Source organism: Danio rerio, chromosome 7, assembly GCF_049306965.1.
Source record: "Danio rerio strain Tuebingen ecotype United States chromosome 7, GRCz12tu, whole genome shotgun sequence".
Taxonomy (NCBI): domain Eukaryota; kingdom Metazoa; phylum Chordata; class Actinopteri; order Cypriniformes; family Danionidae; genus Danio; species Danio rerio.
In genome coordinates this window covers 40,822,760-40,838,731 of record NC_133182.1, presented here as the reverse complement: position 1 = coordinate 40,838,731, position 15,972 = coordinate 40,822,760, and the positions used below count along the sequence as shown (strand labels likewise).

Here is a 15,972-nt window from a genome sequence, read left to right as displayed (position 1 = left end):
CAGAAACCTCATAAATCCAAATTACAATGTTTTTATATATATAAATCAATGCTATTGTTTATCTATGTATTCATTTTCAACGAACTGCTAAGAAAATAAAGCACTGTTTTTTTTATTGAATAAGCAGAGCTTTTTCTATATTTTGGAAAATGTATGTCTATAAATGGTTTATGTTTAATGAATTTAAGAAGCAGAAAAGAGTGTTTCTTAGTCACAGATGTTTGCTGTTTAGTCATAGTCAGCACTGTATTAAATAGTCTTTGCCAGCACAGTATAATCACTGCCCCAGTTGTAGAAATTCAAATGACAGGCAAAAGAAGTTTCATTTGTCAAAAATGTTCATTTTAAAATATATGTTGTTTTAACCCAAATGTAAGTAAAATTGGAAATAACGCCAGCCACTCTAAAGTAAATAAAAAAAAAATTCAGTCACTGTATTACTGTAGTTACGTAATTACAACTTTAATAAGTGTTTATATATATATATATATATATATATATATATATATATATATATATATATATATATATATATATATATATATATATATATATATATATATATATATATACACACACATACATATATATATATATATATATAAACACAGAAAAACAGCAGGTTTAGATACATAAGGCATATACATATATAATATATATATATATATATATATATATATATATATATATATATATATATATATATATATATATATATATATATATATATATATATATATATATATATATATATATATATATATATATATATATTTATTAATTGCTTTATTAATCTTTCTTTCTATGTATTATTTAAATTTCCATTTTACTAAAGTTACAAGTTAAACCATGTGAAAAATGTACATACAGAAATTTTAGCATGACATCCCATGGGGTAATCACTGGCCCTATATTTGAAGTATATTGTAAAAGTAATAAACAAATAAACAAATCATCATGCTAATACATAAAACTGATATTCAAGCTTTACCTCATATATGTGGTAGAGGTCTGAGCCTTCATCAGGCCAATATTGATGACATTGTTTGAGGCCGTTTTCGGCGAGAGGTGTCAGCATGACAATCACCACACAGCCACTCTCCCAGACCATCTACACAACAGCACAAAATGCAGAAACAATGTTGTTGAATGTTGACTTCCATAGTTTGTGGAACCACTTGTGCGAGGAAATAATCATTTTTGGGTGAACTATCCCTTTAAGCATAATTGGTCTTAATAAGTTACAACTTAACCCCACTTGTGATTATAATTGAGGTTTAGTTTAGTTTTTTGCCCTTTATCTCTGCATCTCCCCTTCCCCTTGTATACTGAACCTCCTCAGCCTTGCTCTTTTTTCCCCTTATCACACTTTTACTGTGTCCTTCAATCACGGAAAGGCCCACTGCGGCCATTAGGAAAATGAGGGAAAACACTGACTTTTATGGGAGCAATAAAATACAATGATCCTGCTCATAAAATAATCAAACTCATGTGCCACACGTCCCCACAGAGTCATTAGCAGAGAAATGTAGAGACATTAAACCATGGTAAAAGTGGTTCAGAACGCAATATAACGTTACCATTATGAATATGTTATCATTTTTAATCTCATGAAACACTGGAGATGAAATTGAGGAAAAAAAGTCATGATAAAGTCATGGTTATGTGATGAGAGAATGATGGCAGTACAAAGCAGCTTACAGTATATTGAATGTAATATTTAACAGAGTTGTAACTCTACATGTTTTATTGTAATTATGGCAGAGCTTTGAGCCTACAGGAGTAAAGACAGTAATCTGTTTAGATGCTTTAAGCATTATTGGTCAAACAATGCTGAATTTTACTCAGCGAAATATAATACAATAAAACAGTAATAACACACACACATACATATACTGTGCAGCTGAAATTGTTCTGATTGACGAATGTTTGATTTTCTAATTAAAGGATTGGGAACTGAAGGACGCTGCAGGAGCTTGTACTGTTTACCAGACCAGGTGATCAAATATTGTTGAGTTTAAGCAGTGCAGTGAAAAATGCAGAAAAGGACAAACAAAGCCCAAACACATTTCTGAAACCTCCTCCACAGTGAAAAGGACTAAGTGTTCTGTGTTTGGTCAGGTTTGGGAATAAATTATAGAAATGTGTGAGTGAAGCTTAAAATTTATACAAGTTCTTTGCTTCTGAAGCACAATATTATTCAAATGTAAAAACATCTTACTTTTTGTTTTTTAATGTGTGGAAAATCTCCAATTCTGTCTTTAAAGAGAGTTTGCCTAAAAATGTGAATGTACTCATCATATGCTGACCCCCAAGTGTCTCCAAATCTGCATGAGTTTCTTTTGATTTATTTTTTGGGATGAACACATAAGCGGATATTTTGAAGAATGTTGGAAAATAATGACAGTGATTGACATCCATAGTTAGCAATAAATTATTATGCAAGCCAATGGCTAATGGTTACAACATTTATTTAAAATATCTTCTTATATGTTCAACATAAGAAATAAACTCTTTAGGTTTGGAACCAGGGTGTTAGTAAAAGATAGCAACATTTTAATTTATGGATTATCACTTATTATCTTCAGTAGAAATAAATATTAACACTTTATTTTGATGGTCCATTTGAGTATTAGTAGACTGTCTGCTTATTATCTGTTGATACTGCTCCTTCAAAAGACATTAAACTGACTACAAGAAACTTTGCAAGTACATGCAACTTTCACTAACCCTAACTCTAACCTCAACCCTAACCCCAACCTAACAGTCTACTTAAAATCTTATGAGAATTAGTTACATGTAACTCAACAAACGAACCATCAAAATAAAGTGTGACCATATAAATATTTACATACTGACCTAAACTGCCAATGTTACACACAGAAACTATATTTATTTCAATCTGTTTATTTCTGGGTTTCTTGACTGAACATCCAGCCTGATCTCACAAGCAAATGTACCTATTTTACATTTTGTCAGTTAAGTGGCTACTTTGGTTCTTCACTCATATGAAAATGTATGATTTTAAAAAGGAGGTGTGCCACCCAACCCCACTACTAAACCATCATACGGGGGTGAGCAAAACGTTCTAAAATGTACGACTGGGATCATATGAATTCAAACGAATTAGCCACTAAATCAAAAAGTTATAAATTGTCGATAGATCATGCTGGAACATCAGGTTCAGGACTGTGAACAAAAAGATCATCTGATATTTGTATTACTGTGTGCCCTTTTTCTTTTAGACTCAGCAAACCTTTTAAAGCTTGGATCTGTTTGGTACGAATCCCTTTCTATTAATGAGAAGACAATGATTTCACTGAGTTAATTGACAGGGATTAATGTACTCCATTTAATTAAAATGGAACTTTTAAAGTTTTTTTTTTTTTGCATGTGAGTGTGTGTCTGGATGTCTATAATTCATCTGTGTGAAATTAAATCAATTTAGATCATTAATTTTATGCCAGTAATTGACAAAATGACAAATTCAAACAGCCAATAACATCAATTAGTGCACACCCACATCTGTTAGTAAGCACAGCTTTGTGATTATAGAGGGTCAAGTGACATCAACAAATCACCACAGGCAATTTATTAAAATGTAGATTCAGGTTTGTATTTAACATCCTCCACAGTGACACTTAACTATGAGGCCAATTAATTAACAGTAATGTATTAACTAACATAAACAAAAAGACCAATATATGTTTACAGTTTCTATTAATCTTTCCTTTTATTTATTTACCACAAGCATAATTGTTCATTACTCACATTAGATAAGACCCATTAAATAATATTTCACAGATGCAACATTTTCTTTTAGTTAGCATTTAGAACTATTAGAATGAATAACTTGAAAGTATTTTTTAGTGATTATTACTAAATAATCATTTTAACAAATGGAACCTTATTGTAAAGTGTTACCTGCATCTACTTAACTAGCCTTACTAACACACACATGCATATACACACATACAACTAAAAGAAAACATGTTCAAAGCTTCTGCCCTCTGCAGAATATTAGACTAATTGGAAAAATTAATTGAGTCAAAAACATCCTACACATGCCAGAAAAAAAGCATCTAGCTGTTTCTTAAAACCATCAGAGCCATGAATACTGATAAGCTACAAAAACAAACAAACAAACAAACAAACAAACAAACAAACAAACAAACAAACAAACAAACAAACAAACAAACAAACAAACACATAAAAAACACTAAAATCAGTTTGCTATAATCAAACCTATTATACTAAGTGACTGTAATTCAAAGCAAATGTACGAAAGAAAAAGTTCAGATCTTCACATACATATTCAGCACTGTGCAAACATTAAGGATTTGCAAAAATATGTTGATAGAGTAGATTTTTTTTTGTGGTGAGGAGTAAAGTGTGCAAATATTATTCAAAGGATCAGGAACTACACTCAAAAAGGACATTTGCTGCTTGTTTAAAATAAGATGAAATAACAAAATTCTTGAGTTATTTGGGGGACAACATAGTTGTTTTATGTTCAATCCACTTAAATTTGTAAAAACTAATAAGTTACCTTACTAAAATATACATGGTGTCCCAACACAAACTGATTGTGTGGAACCCAGAATGTTTTACAGTGCATATGGCAGATGTACAGTAAACCAGTAAACACTCGCTGTTATGATTGTCCAAAAGGTTTGCTTGTTATATTATTATTTACCTGGAAATAGTTCAACAGGACAGTTGTGTGCCCACAGATATAAACTTCTGCATGTTCGACAGCCTCCACACATGTTGCTGTGATTCAGGTTGAAACGTGATAAATACTGAGTATGTATATATATATATATATATATATATATATATATATATATATATATTTTATAGATCAAATGATCTTTAAAATCAGACAAAGTGAAAAAAAACCCAATATAGTTACCACAGGATTATTTTATTTTTTCTAGTCAAACCTAAAGAGTTTTTCTAATCCAGCATCAGATTGTGTATTGTTTGTAAATTAATCTGAGTTATAATAAAATTCTTTCCTAAAGTTGGCATTAGAAACTGGGCAATGCACAATTTGGAACTGCACCTTTGCCTTTTCCATTATTTACCAGCTCAAATAAACAAATTCATGGTCAGCGTAAACAGGCAGTGAATGCCAAATCGAGGTGCCCATTATGTAATCGAGTCATTCAAGCAGATTGGCTGTTTTTAGACTAACAAAAGTCTGAAAAGTCTTGATTTTTTTAACTTTCAGGATGTTTTTTAATACATCCTGTCAAAGGATCAAAGCAATTTACATTTCTCAGTTCATGACCCCTTTAACATTAAAATGTGCCTATTTTTGCCTTATTTGCAAACTTATATAGTGCACAGATTCTAATTTAGTCTAGTTCCCAAGAATGAACCCTGTCCGCTTTGAGTAGTGGTTCTAAATCATGAATCATAAAGCGTTTTAGTTGTGTTTACTCCATAACTACCAGATACAGACAACAATGTATCTTACCTGCCAGAAGTCTGCCACTGTGGAGGGAAGAGGACCTTGAGCACTAATATAGGCTGGATTTCGGGGGTCATGGTCCATCTTAAAAAATGAAAAGACACAATAAACATGTCATGAATATTCATGAAATGAACATTTGAAATTAATATTGAAAATGAAACAGCAGTTTGGCATTTTAAAGAATTCTCTATTCTACAGAAGAACAAAAGTGATGTAGCGCTGTGTTTGCAGAATGGACGTTTCTGACACTGAGCCTCTATGTAAACCGTGCTGTTTTGTTTTTTGTTTATCTGATTTATTTGCTTTCTGAACATTTCTTCGGCCCCCTCCAATCTTTAGGGAAGAGGTAAACAAACTCACTGCCAAGAGAAACAGAATGTCCACAATCTCGGTTTGGAGTTAAAAAGCTTGCAAGGAAAAAAAAAAAAGGAAAAGCAAATCAAATAAAGAGAAAGCACAGAGGCCCGTCACTAATGAGAGCAGAGTCGTTTCTCTCACGGCCACCTCCCTTCTCTCCTCGTCTTTCTCCTTCTCATTTTTATCTGCTCCACATCCACTCTGTCTTCCATTTCGACATCGTCCTATCATCTCCCAGTCACCCCATCTTCCTCCCTCTCCCTGTCTGTCCTCTCCGAGCATGTGCATTCTTTAATACCTCTGATTAAAGCCGGCTCTGGGAGTAAAGCACGGCATCTCTCTAATCAAACGCATTTATTGATGAGAAGCTCAGTGGCTGGAGGAGGGTGTCTGTGTGTAATTGTGTGTCTGTCTGAGTGAAAGCTGTCCCGATGGAAAAAAGCTAATGATGGAGAGAGAGAGGAAAAACTTGATGTGGATATGGACTATGACATTCATAATGCACTAGCCACAATTAAATAATGACAGGCTAGATCTTCTCCAGCACTTCAGCTAATCAGCAGCAAAACCATAACAAGGAAAAGTGATTTCAAACCACAGCAAAGGGGCAATCCTCTTCTTTTAACTTATTTCTTCTAATAGGTTTGCAAACTGTCAAACCATGTCAGGGTTTCATATCAGTATTTTTATCTCAGTAAGACTGAAGTACATGTTCACTGACACAAACCTGAACAAGTTCACAGTTAAAAGTGATAACTGGGCAATACTATTTGTTCCTGATCCAAGATTTACATCTAATGGTACTGTATAACCTGGTATAACCTCATGTGTTACCCACAGTTAAAGTCTGTGTGAACCGGAAAGTGTTGACACTTTCATTTTAGTATGTTAATGTACTTCCAACTGAAAACAGAACATTTGGGTAGAGGGCAGGGCTATCCCTTGTAGGAAGCTAGAAGTAAGAGGGGCATGGTTAAGAGTATTGAGGCTGAGGGCTACCACTCCAAATGAAGCAGCTTGATATCATTCTGGGCCAGGTCCACTATGTAATGGACGATTGCCTACACCTACCCCAACCCTAAACCCAACCATCACAGTGGTATGGGAATTACCTTAGTGGGCGGTACAATGTCCACTATGTTTTGGACCTGGACCTTGGTCTGTAATGGACCTCATACAGTACAGACTGGAGCGAGGACATCTTGTCCAAATGTGGACACAAATGGTCAGATTTTGATTACCAAAACATTTTTTTTAGTGCATTAATTTGGATGGATTAATTGTTTACCTAAAGAATAACAATGTGTGTTAGCATGATAAACATTGTAAATATTAATTACATAGTAAAGAATCATTATTATTTTTGAAGCATTGAACATTTTTAAAAATAATTTCATAATCCTAAAAGCTTGTTCATGTTCAGTTTTAAATAATATTTTGAATATCACACTACTAAATTATAACTCTATGGTGCATAAATAATAATAATAATAATAATATTGACCTAATAGGGGCTAATAATTTTGACATAAAATGGCTTTTAAAAAATTTTAAAAATGCTTTTATTTTAGCTGAAATAAAAAAAAGTCTTTCTCCAGAGGAAAAAATATTATCAGACATACTGTTAAAATCTCCTTGCTCTGTTTAACAACATTTGGGAAATATTTAAGAGAAACAAATTTTTAAGGTGGACTAATAATTCTGATTATTATTATTATTATTATTATTATTATTATTATTATTTACTAATTAATTAATTAAGACTGATTATATTATATTATATTATATTATATTATATTATATTTTGTTTCTAATTCTAATATATATATTATTTCATGTATATTTAATTTATATATATATATATATATATATATATATATATATATATATATATATATATATATATATATATATATATATATATATATATATATATATATATACATGAAATAATGAAAGACAAAGCCATCAAGTAAAACAAATGGCAATTAAAATACAGGAATTGCTTATTTCTACATCCCAGGAGACTGATTGTGGGATGCAGTTGATTGCTTATTTAATCATCCATGTCTACAAGCTGTGATGACCACAACTGAAAATCCAGCTGCTATTAGCCCTATGTAAAGAATCCATTCTCTCACTCTGACCATTAGTACACAGATCTGTACCCCTATCTGTCCATCAAAGAACATCAGAGGAAACCTGCATTCATCAGGTCTTAAAAAAAGATCTTTGTATGCAACAACATATTCTGCCCACACTTTTATTATAGGAAAGACATTGTCTGAATGCATTACGGGAGAACATCCTCCTGACCTGAAATGTCTCCTTACAAAAAGAAGGGAAAGCTGTCAGGAGGTTGGAACGTGCCCATTTTGAGCAGCAACAAAAGCATGTTTGCTGCAAAAGGGTAAGGTATGCAGTCTGGTTAGGGTGTCAGACTTGAGCTTATTAAACGAAGGATGGGTTAGTGGACGAGACTGTAACACAAGCACCTAACGCTTGCAGCATGTGTGCTCACAGCTTCAAGCAAATATCATTAGAAAAGTACAGTATTTCTGGTAAACATGGTCCTTTTTTCATGTCCAAAATGCTCAGATGTGATAAATATTTTCCACAACAGCTGTCTGTGGGAGTGTGTGCTTGATAGCACGTATGTCTGTCTTTGTGAGAACGTTTGGGAGTACGTATGTCTTTAAAGCACAAAAGCCGATCACAAAGCCTTTCAAAACTTTTGCTAAAGTAATTGCATGGTTCAGTACTTCTGCTCTAATTTCTCTATAGCTTCACAAAAAGATCAAACACCACTGCATGAGAGAGACAGATTCAAACCCCATGGTTACAGTGAATGACACGCACACCCATTAGCATGGCAGAAAATGGATATAATTGCTTTGCACAACCTTAATTGTTGGCAAGAGCAATTTAAGGGTAGAACAATTATATATACACAAGCTGGCTAATGCTGGCAGTCTATATGAAACACTTTTTTGACTACCCGTGCTCTATAAAGGCTGTTATTATAGTCGATTTGTCATTTCACACTCAGCGAGATGATCACGCTCTTAAAGCCTAATTACTTTAAGAGATCTCTAGTTTATCACAGATTTGTATCGGTTTGTCAGTAAATTCAGCATCTTCTGTTGCATTATAAGAAAAGAAGTATTAGAGAAATAAGAACATTAGTGCACAAAAATGGTCTTTCAAAGCATTTGCAAGAAACATTTCCTTCATATGTTAAATATTTTAGCAAAGCATAATAACTACAGAGTCGAGTCACTATTTTTACTTGGTTTACTTTACTTAATGGTATTATAAGTGACAAAATGTTGCTTAATGTATGTGAAAATGGTGTGATACTATCCAAGAAGCTTTATCAGTACCATTTGAACCATTTCTTTGTGTGTGTGCTCAAAAAAAGAGAGATTTGGAGAGCCAAACTCCAAACAGTCACTGGAAAAGAGGGTGTTGGTGTGAGGAGGTTGTGAAAAAATATCTCGAATGATTTACTTTGAGCCCTTTTTCTTTCTTGCAGCTAATGAGAAAGAAGCTACAAACATTGACAGACATAATTATCACAGTTTTTGAAACGCACATTGCCAAATCCCTGCTGCGCTTTAATTACCGCGCCTCCATGCATTTGTCTCCGCACCAGCGGATCAGTGCACCCAACCCCGACTGCAGCTCGAAACCCTCGGGGAGGGAGGGCTGACTCGCTTGTGCCTTTTGTTTCTTCTTTTGACAAGTTGGAGTCCAAAAATAACAGCATGTAAAAATGACTCAGTTTGACTTTCTCAGTGTGATGTTGCTGCACAGGTATTACACTGATTAACATTACGTGTATGTACTGATTAGGGGGCCAAAACAAAAATTACTGTGTCTGAGATTCACACAGCGATTGGTTTCAATGCACTCATGTGATCTGTATATTATGCACACACACAAAAGAATACACTGACAGTGAATTCTTTCATTTAATATATTTTTGCATGCATTTTTGTCCGAGTGCTGTGCCAATTTCTCAGTATTTGTGCTTCTAAATAAGCATAAAAGAGCATATTTAACAATCGGTCACTGCTGATTCACAGAGGAGAGATGTGGTAAAAATATCTATGAACAAGAAAATCAATTATCCAAGTATTCGGCACAAATTGTGTTATTAAAAATGCTCACTACTCTTGAACTACCTATAACCTAAATGTTTTACTTCCATCATTAAACGTGTAAAATATGTGAGGAATTACTGTAAATACTTACTATAGGACTTGCGTTGATGTAATCAGATCTGGATTGGTTATTCTCCAGCTTCAGGATGAATCTAGAGTGATCATCTATAACATTCAGAGACAGACAGATGTAACTATTAGAGCATCTGCAAGTAAAACCTTCCCAACACTCTCAATTACATCCGTAGAAACGAATTACCTTAAAACAAAGTCAACTGAAGGAACTCAAAGATTAATGCTCTAAAATTCAATCGTTAACTAAATTGTTCTTCTGTAATACACAAAATCATCATTTAACTGAAGTAAACAACCTCATACAGTTTCTCTGGGTAAAGATCATATTAACAGGGAAAGTTCAACCAAAAAAGGAAAATGTACCACCATGACATAACTCTCAAGTGGTTCCAAAACTTTTTGAGTTTTTTTTTTAGCTGAACACAAAGGAAGATATTCTGAAGAATGTTGATAACCAGTAGCCAGTAGGAGATCTAATACTATGGAAGTAAATAGCGATGTTTCCATCCACCTACTTTTATGCCCATTTTGAAAATGCGCATAAAAAAGCATATGCACATAACAAAGTAGGATGAACGTTTTATTCGGTAAGAAAAAATGCACATAAACTACGGTGGAAACACTTTTACTGAACAAAGTCCAGTATGCGTATTAAAAAAGTCATGTGATTTTGTTATAAGAGATCATGTGATGATAAAAATGTGTGTGAATGAATAAAACAGCAGGCTGAGCACACTGTAAAACATCTGAACTGTTGTTTTGGTCATTATAAAACTTCTTAACCATTTCAGTATTAGTGTTTTTATACTATTAATTACCACCATAACTGACAAAAGTGTCTGTGCTCTGATGCCTTCAAACACCACCATGTGTTCATTACATGTCGGCATTGTCATCTTAGGTGCAAGTATTTTATTAAATAAAGAAAAGATTGACGCAGCTTCTACTGCAGCAAATTCTTTTTTTTACTTTTAATGTTTGGCGCCAGTTAATCAGGAAGTGACAATTTTGTTCTCTTTGAATCATTAAATGGAAATGCTGCTTTATTTCTACGTCTTTCATGCAATAATCCAGTTTTGTGCAAACATTTAATTTGCATCTTTGGATAGAAACATAGCTAATAGCTGATGATTTCCAACATTATTGAAAATGTCTTCTTTTGTCTTCAATATAAGAAAATATATTCAAAAGGTTTAGAACAACTGGAGGGTGAGTAACTTGGGTTGACTATTCCTATTTAAAGGGATAGGTCACCTTAAAAATAATATTTACTTACTACTTACTCTGAGTCAATGGTTCCAAACCTTTATTAGATTCTTATTTCTGTTGAACATAAATCAAGATAGTTTAAAAAATATTAGAAACCTGTAACAACTTCCTTGCATAGTAGGAAAAACAAATACTAAATAAGTCAATGATTACAGGTTTCCAACACTTTTCAAAAAAAAAAAAAAAAAAAAAAWATATATATATATATATATATATATATATATATATATATATATATATATTTTTTTTTTTTTTTTTTTCTCTTATCAGAAAAGAACAAACTCAAACAGGTTTGTGTCGAGGGTTCAGTTTTGGGTGAACTATCCCTTTAAACATTTATGGTTAATTGTTAGTTAACAACAGGACAGTATTATGTGCTGACATAATAATCAAAGAGACTATATTTATTCCATGTATTCATGCCTAATCAATCACAGGTCATTGTTTTACTAAATAATCCAACAAAACTTTATTATGACAAACTTCTGTAAATCTAAACATTAAACAATAAATCATTTTATCCATCTTATGCAAAAACACAAAATAACAGTTCATTTCAACACTTATTTTCCTTACACAGTCTAGCACAAAGCAAGCTGGGAACTAGAAATTTGCTTAAACTATTTAGTTTAGGTTCAGCTTTGTAACTTTGTTCTATTGAGTACACTGAACTTTTCAGCACTTCAGTAACATGTGAGGGATATTTCAATTCATTAAAACTTTTTGGTTTGTATGTTCCTTAAGTATTGTTATAACCAAAAGAATGAAAGTATACAGTGTTCTGATCGGTGCATGATTAAACGAGGCTCTTAACTTTTTTAAGTTGATCAAAATAGAACCCATTAGCCAGTGACAGATTGTTCTGTCATCCAGTCGCACGCTGCACAAGAAAACAATTTTAAGTATTCACTTGAGGCTGATACAATTTTGCGAAACACTCACACACAAGGACGCCGTGTGGGCGATTGCGCTGGACATTCTGTTCCTCCTGACCCACCGCACACACTGCTGGCTCAGCCTGGTAACTGCACAGAGCCTCCCACTCCTTATCCAAACGATCCTTATTCTGCAGGTGATCCTCCATATACGACTGCACCAGACACATGGGAGAAAGACACAAAAAACACCAAAGTTACTCCTGCTAATGATGAGAGGGTGAATAAACTACTTTCCTGCAACATGGATAACTCAATAAAAAATAAATCCAGCCAGCCCAACGCACATATAAATCTGAGGATTTCAGTTCAATGCAGGGTTACATTTGTTGTTTATATAACGCGAACAACAGCATGAACCATATTTCTCGTGCTTATGTGTTTCATGTGCCATTTGCCTTTCCGTGTAAACGTTTTTGAATTAAGTCTCCTAAATCCGTCAAGTAAAAAAGCTCCATAGTAAGTTTCCATTCGTCTGCTATAATCCAGCTTTACCTCCAAGGCCAACCTATCGCTTTCTGTGCTTTCTTTCTTTGCAACAATACAATCACTCACCTATCCACCTTCAGACAGACAAGAGCTCAAACCTGCTCGGCACGGGAATCGTAGACAGTAATCCTAAACATGCACCACAAAGGAGAAGAGAGAGGGGGGGTAGAGAGAGAGAGAGAGGGAAAGGGGGGTTGCAGGGAGGGGGCTTGTCCTGACAATCACACATGCAATTAAGACTCCTGAAAGGCCTGGGCACGCCAGTGCCTCTTCAGCCTGCTTCAATCACTCCTTTTCACTGCTTGCACAAATGCTGATAAGATTGTCTGCGCTTAAGCTGCCTTCCCAAGAAGCCCAAATTGAATTCAACTGAGACAAAGGGGAGCGGAGGGAGAGAGACAGAGAGACATACAGAGAGAGAGAGAGAGAGAGAGAGAGAGAGAGAGAGAGAGAGAGAGAGAGAGAGAGAGAGAGAGAGAGAGAGAGAGAGAGAGAGAGAGAGAGAGAGAGCTCAGAGGACTGTGTCTCTGGCCAGAGTGTAAGAGCGTAAGTGTTGTTTGGCGGTTGGTGTCTTGTTTTTTGGCTGCTTATTTCTGGCCTCCTATTGTTAGCCCACAAGAAGGGGTTTACCTTGGGCATGTGAATTTGTGTTTATGAGTTTATTGTGTGAAAACAAATTACACACTCATAACCTAATGTCAAGAATCCTCTTGGCCGTTACACAGACAGCAATCCGTGATCTCACAGGGCTCTGACATATTTGACACACTGAATCATTCCTGCATGCCAAAAAGGCCCCTTTTAAACATATTTAGATGTACTGTTCATAGAAAAACACAAATATCTCTATGCACACCATGACCATGGATATATGTGCTCCCTCACAGATGTATTTTTTCTTATCTGAACAGCATATTGCAGTGCTCTGAGCAGAGTGCATGTGTGAAGCCTTGTTTTAAGAGATGATGAACCGTGTGACAAGTGGCTTAATAGAAGACATAATGCTTCATATGGAATTCATGATTTAGTGAAGGAGAAAGACTTTGGTTAAATGCCACTGTAATAAGATTAACTCAAAGAGAAGGGAAAAAATGTGGCTAGTGGCCAAGAAACTCGAAGTGCCAGCAGCAATTTTTTTTGTTTGTTTAAGGTCACCAAACTCCCCAAAAATATTTAGTTTTAAGCTTAATTATTCCACCTTAACTATACTACTGGTTTGAAGTACTGGTAGGTAATGTTGTTGAAAGAAGTTTCTTATGCTCAGTGATGTTTTAACAAAAATACAGAACAAAAATATTGTGAAATAATATTTCAGACAGTTTAAAACAACTATTTTCTATGCTACTGTGTTTTATAACTTACTGCTGTTTTGGCATAGTTGGATTTTCAGCATCATTACGTTAGTGTCATTTGATCTTTCAGAAGTCATGCTGATCTGGTACTCAAAAAAAAATTCTTATGACATCAGTAATGTTGAAAACTGTTGAAGCTGCAATAGACTTCTTTGAGGACCAGAATTATCAACAGAATAGCTTTTATTTCAAAGTGAAATTGTTTTGAACATTTAAAGTCATTAAAATGAAAACCAAAAAAATTATTTAAAAGAAATACTTATCAAAAGGTACCAACCCTAAACATTGTAACCGTATTTTAATTACATGGGATTACTTTAAAACAAATAACAAAATATCCCTCTTTCTCTAAAAGTCATGCTGTCTATTGACGTCAAGCAACTTAATAACAACCAAAGCAACTTAATAACAACCAACTGCCATTTTACCAGCATAAACCATAACTGGCAGGTGCACTCAAATTGTTCTCATCCTTCAAGTAACATATCAGAAGAGAAACAAATTACCAAGCAATCAGTTTACTTCTCCAGAGTGCTGTGAACGGACAAACGCCAAACCCTAAGTGGCTACATATGGCTGTTTCGAGAACAATTTGCTCTTTTCCAACATATATCTGACCTTCTGGACAAAAGCTTCTATATATTTTCCTCCAGTTTCAATTATGTTACAGATGATTGATGGATGGAGCATCTTCCTGTATGTGTGTGGGTTTCAGAGCCCATATGTAACAGTAACTCTCTCTATTTGCCTTCTCTAATACCACCTCTATTAGCAAGATGATGCGTGATTTAATCAGAGACAGAGGGATTTGGCACCTAGCCAACCATTTAATTACCGAGGTACTTCTCCCTGACAGACAGCAGACCCTTTTCTCTCCTTTCACACTGAAAAATCACTCCATCTCTGCTTTAAGCAATGTCAAATAAGCACTAAATACTTCAGGTTATTACAGGCTTTCAAATGGACACAAGCACACACACGAGTACACACAATAAACAAAAACCCTGTCTCTTTCCCCCATTATCTTTCACCATGTCCACGAAGCACATATGAATAATAAACACATGCTGCAACAGAGCACCGTGGCGCTGTCCATGGTTCTGAATCAGTGCTTCATGATCCTGCTGCAGCTATATATAATAAAAAGGTCAGATATCTGGGCTAAATCTCACTCTCTTAAAGCAAATGTCTGATTTAAGGTTAAAAATTTGACATTTAAATAGACAAACAATCGTTTATTTAAATAATGAGCTGAATTTGTATGTGATTTAAAAGTATTTTTAGAGATACTGAATGGACCTTATTGTACAGTCTTCTGATAGGTGGAAATAAAATATGCTGTACATATTCAAACAAGATGTATATGCTGTATATAAATCAAAGAGAAGGAGAAAAAACAAAGCTGTATGACTGTTCGTCAAAATATGACAGCAGAACGAAGGCCATTATAATGCTGGACAGCTCATATGAGGCAGGGCTATGGAGAATGCTTTCTCTAGCTTTGCTCTTATCTTTGAGGAGGGATGAAAAAAGATGCCTTATAGCAACCTGGCATACTGAGAGATTACGCTATCAGAATAGTTATTATTTCATAAGCCGTCTTTGATTGCACCCATTGAGAGACGGATAGTGTACACGTGTAAATCTCTTATACACTGCACTAGCTGGTATTGCAGTCGCTGCTTAGAGATCAGGCCTGAGTGAAAATTTGAGGTTTTTCTGCTGCACATCGACCCATATGGATTTGTTCTTGCCAATATCTTAGAGACCAGGGTGGCTTATAGTCAATAAAAGGCCAATATATGTGATATCACACAGTTTAAAGATAGTAAATATCACATGCTATG

The 15,972-nt window shown here is 34.4% G+C and overlaps 1 protein-coding gene across 3 annotated transcripts in view; it reads right to left on the bottom strand.

The window, feature by feature from the left end:
- The window catches only part of ptprn2 (protein tyrosine phosphatase receptor type N2), a 283,469-nt gene that overhangs the window by 16,707 nt on the left and 250,790 nt on the right, over positions 1-15,972 (bottom strand). For all 3 annotated transcript variants that reach the window (NM_001128667.1, XM_021477405.3, XM_073906198.1), the window contains 4 exon segments: positions 992-1,111; positions 5,486-5,563; positions 10,097-10,170; positions 12,292-12,439. In NM_001128667.1, the coding sequence (NP_001122139.1) occupies positions 992-1,111; positions 5,486-5,563; positions 10,097-10,170; positions 12,292-12,439 (420 nt within the window).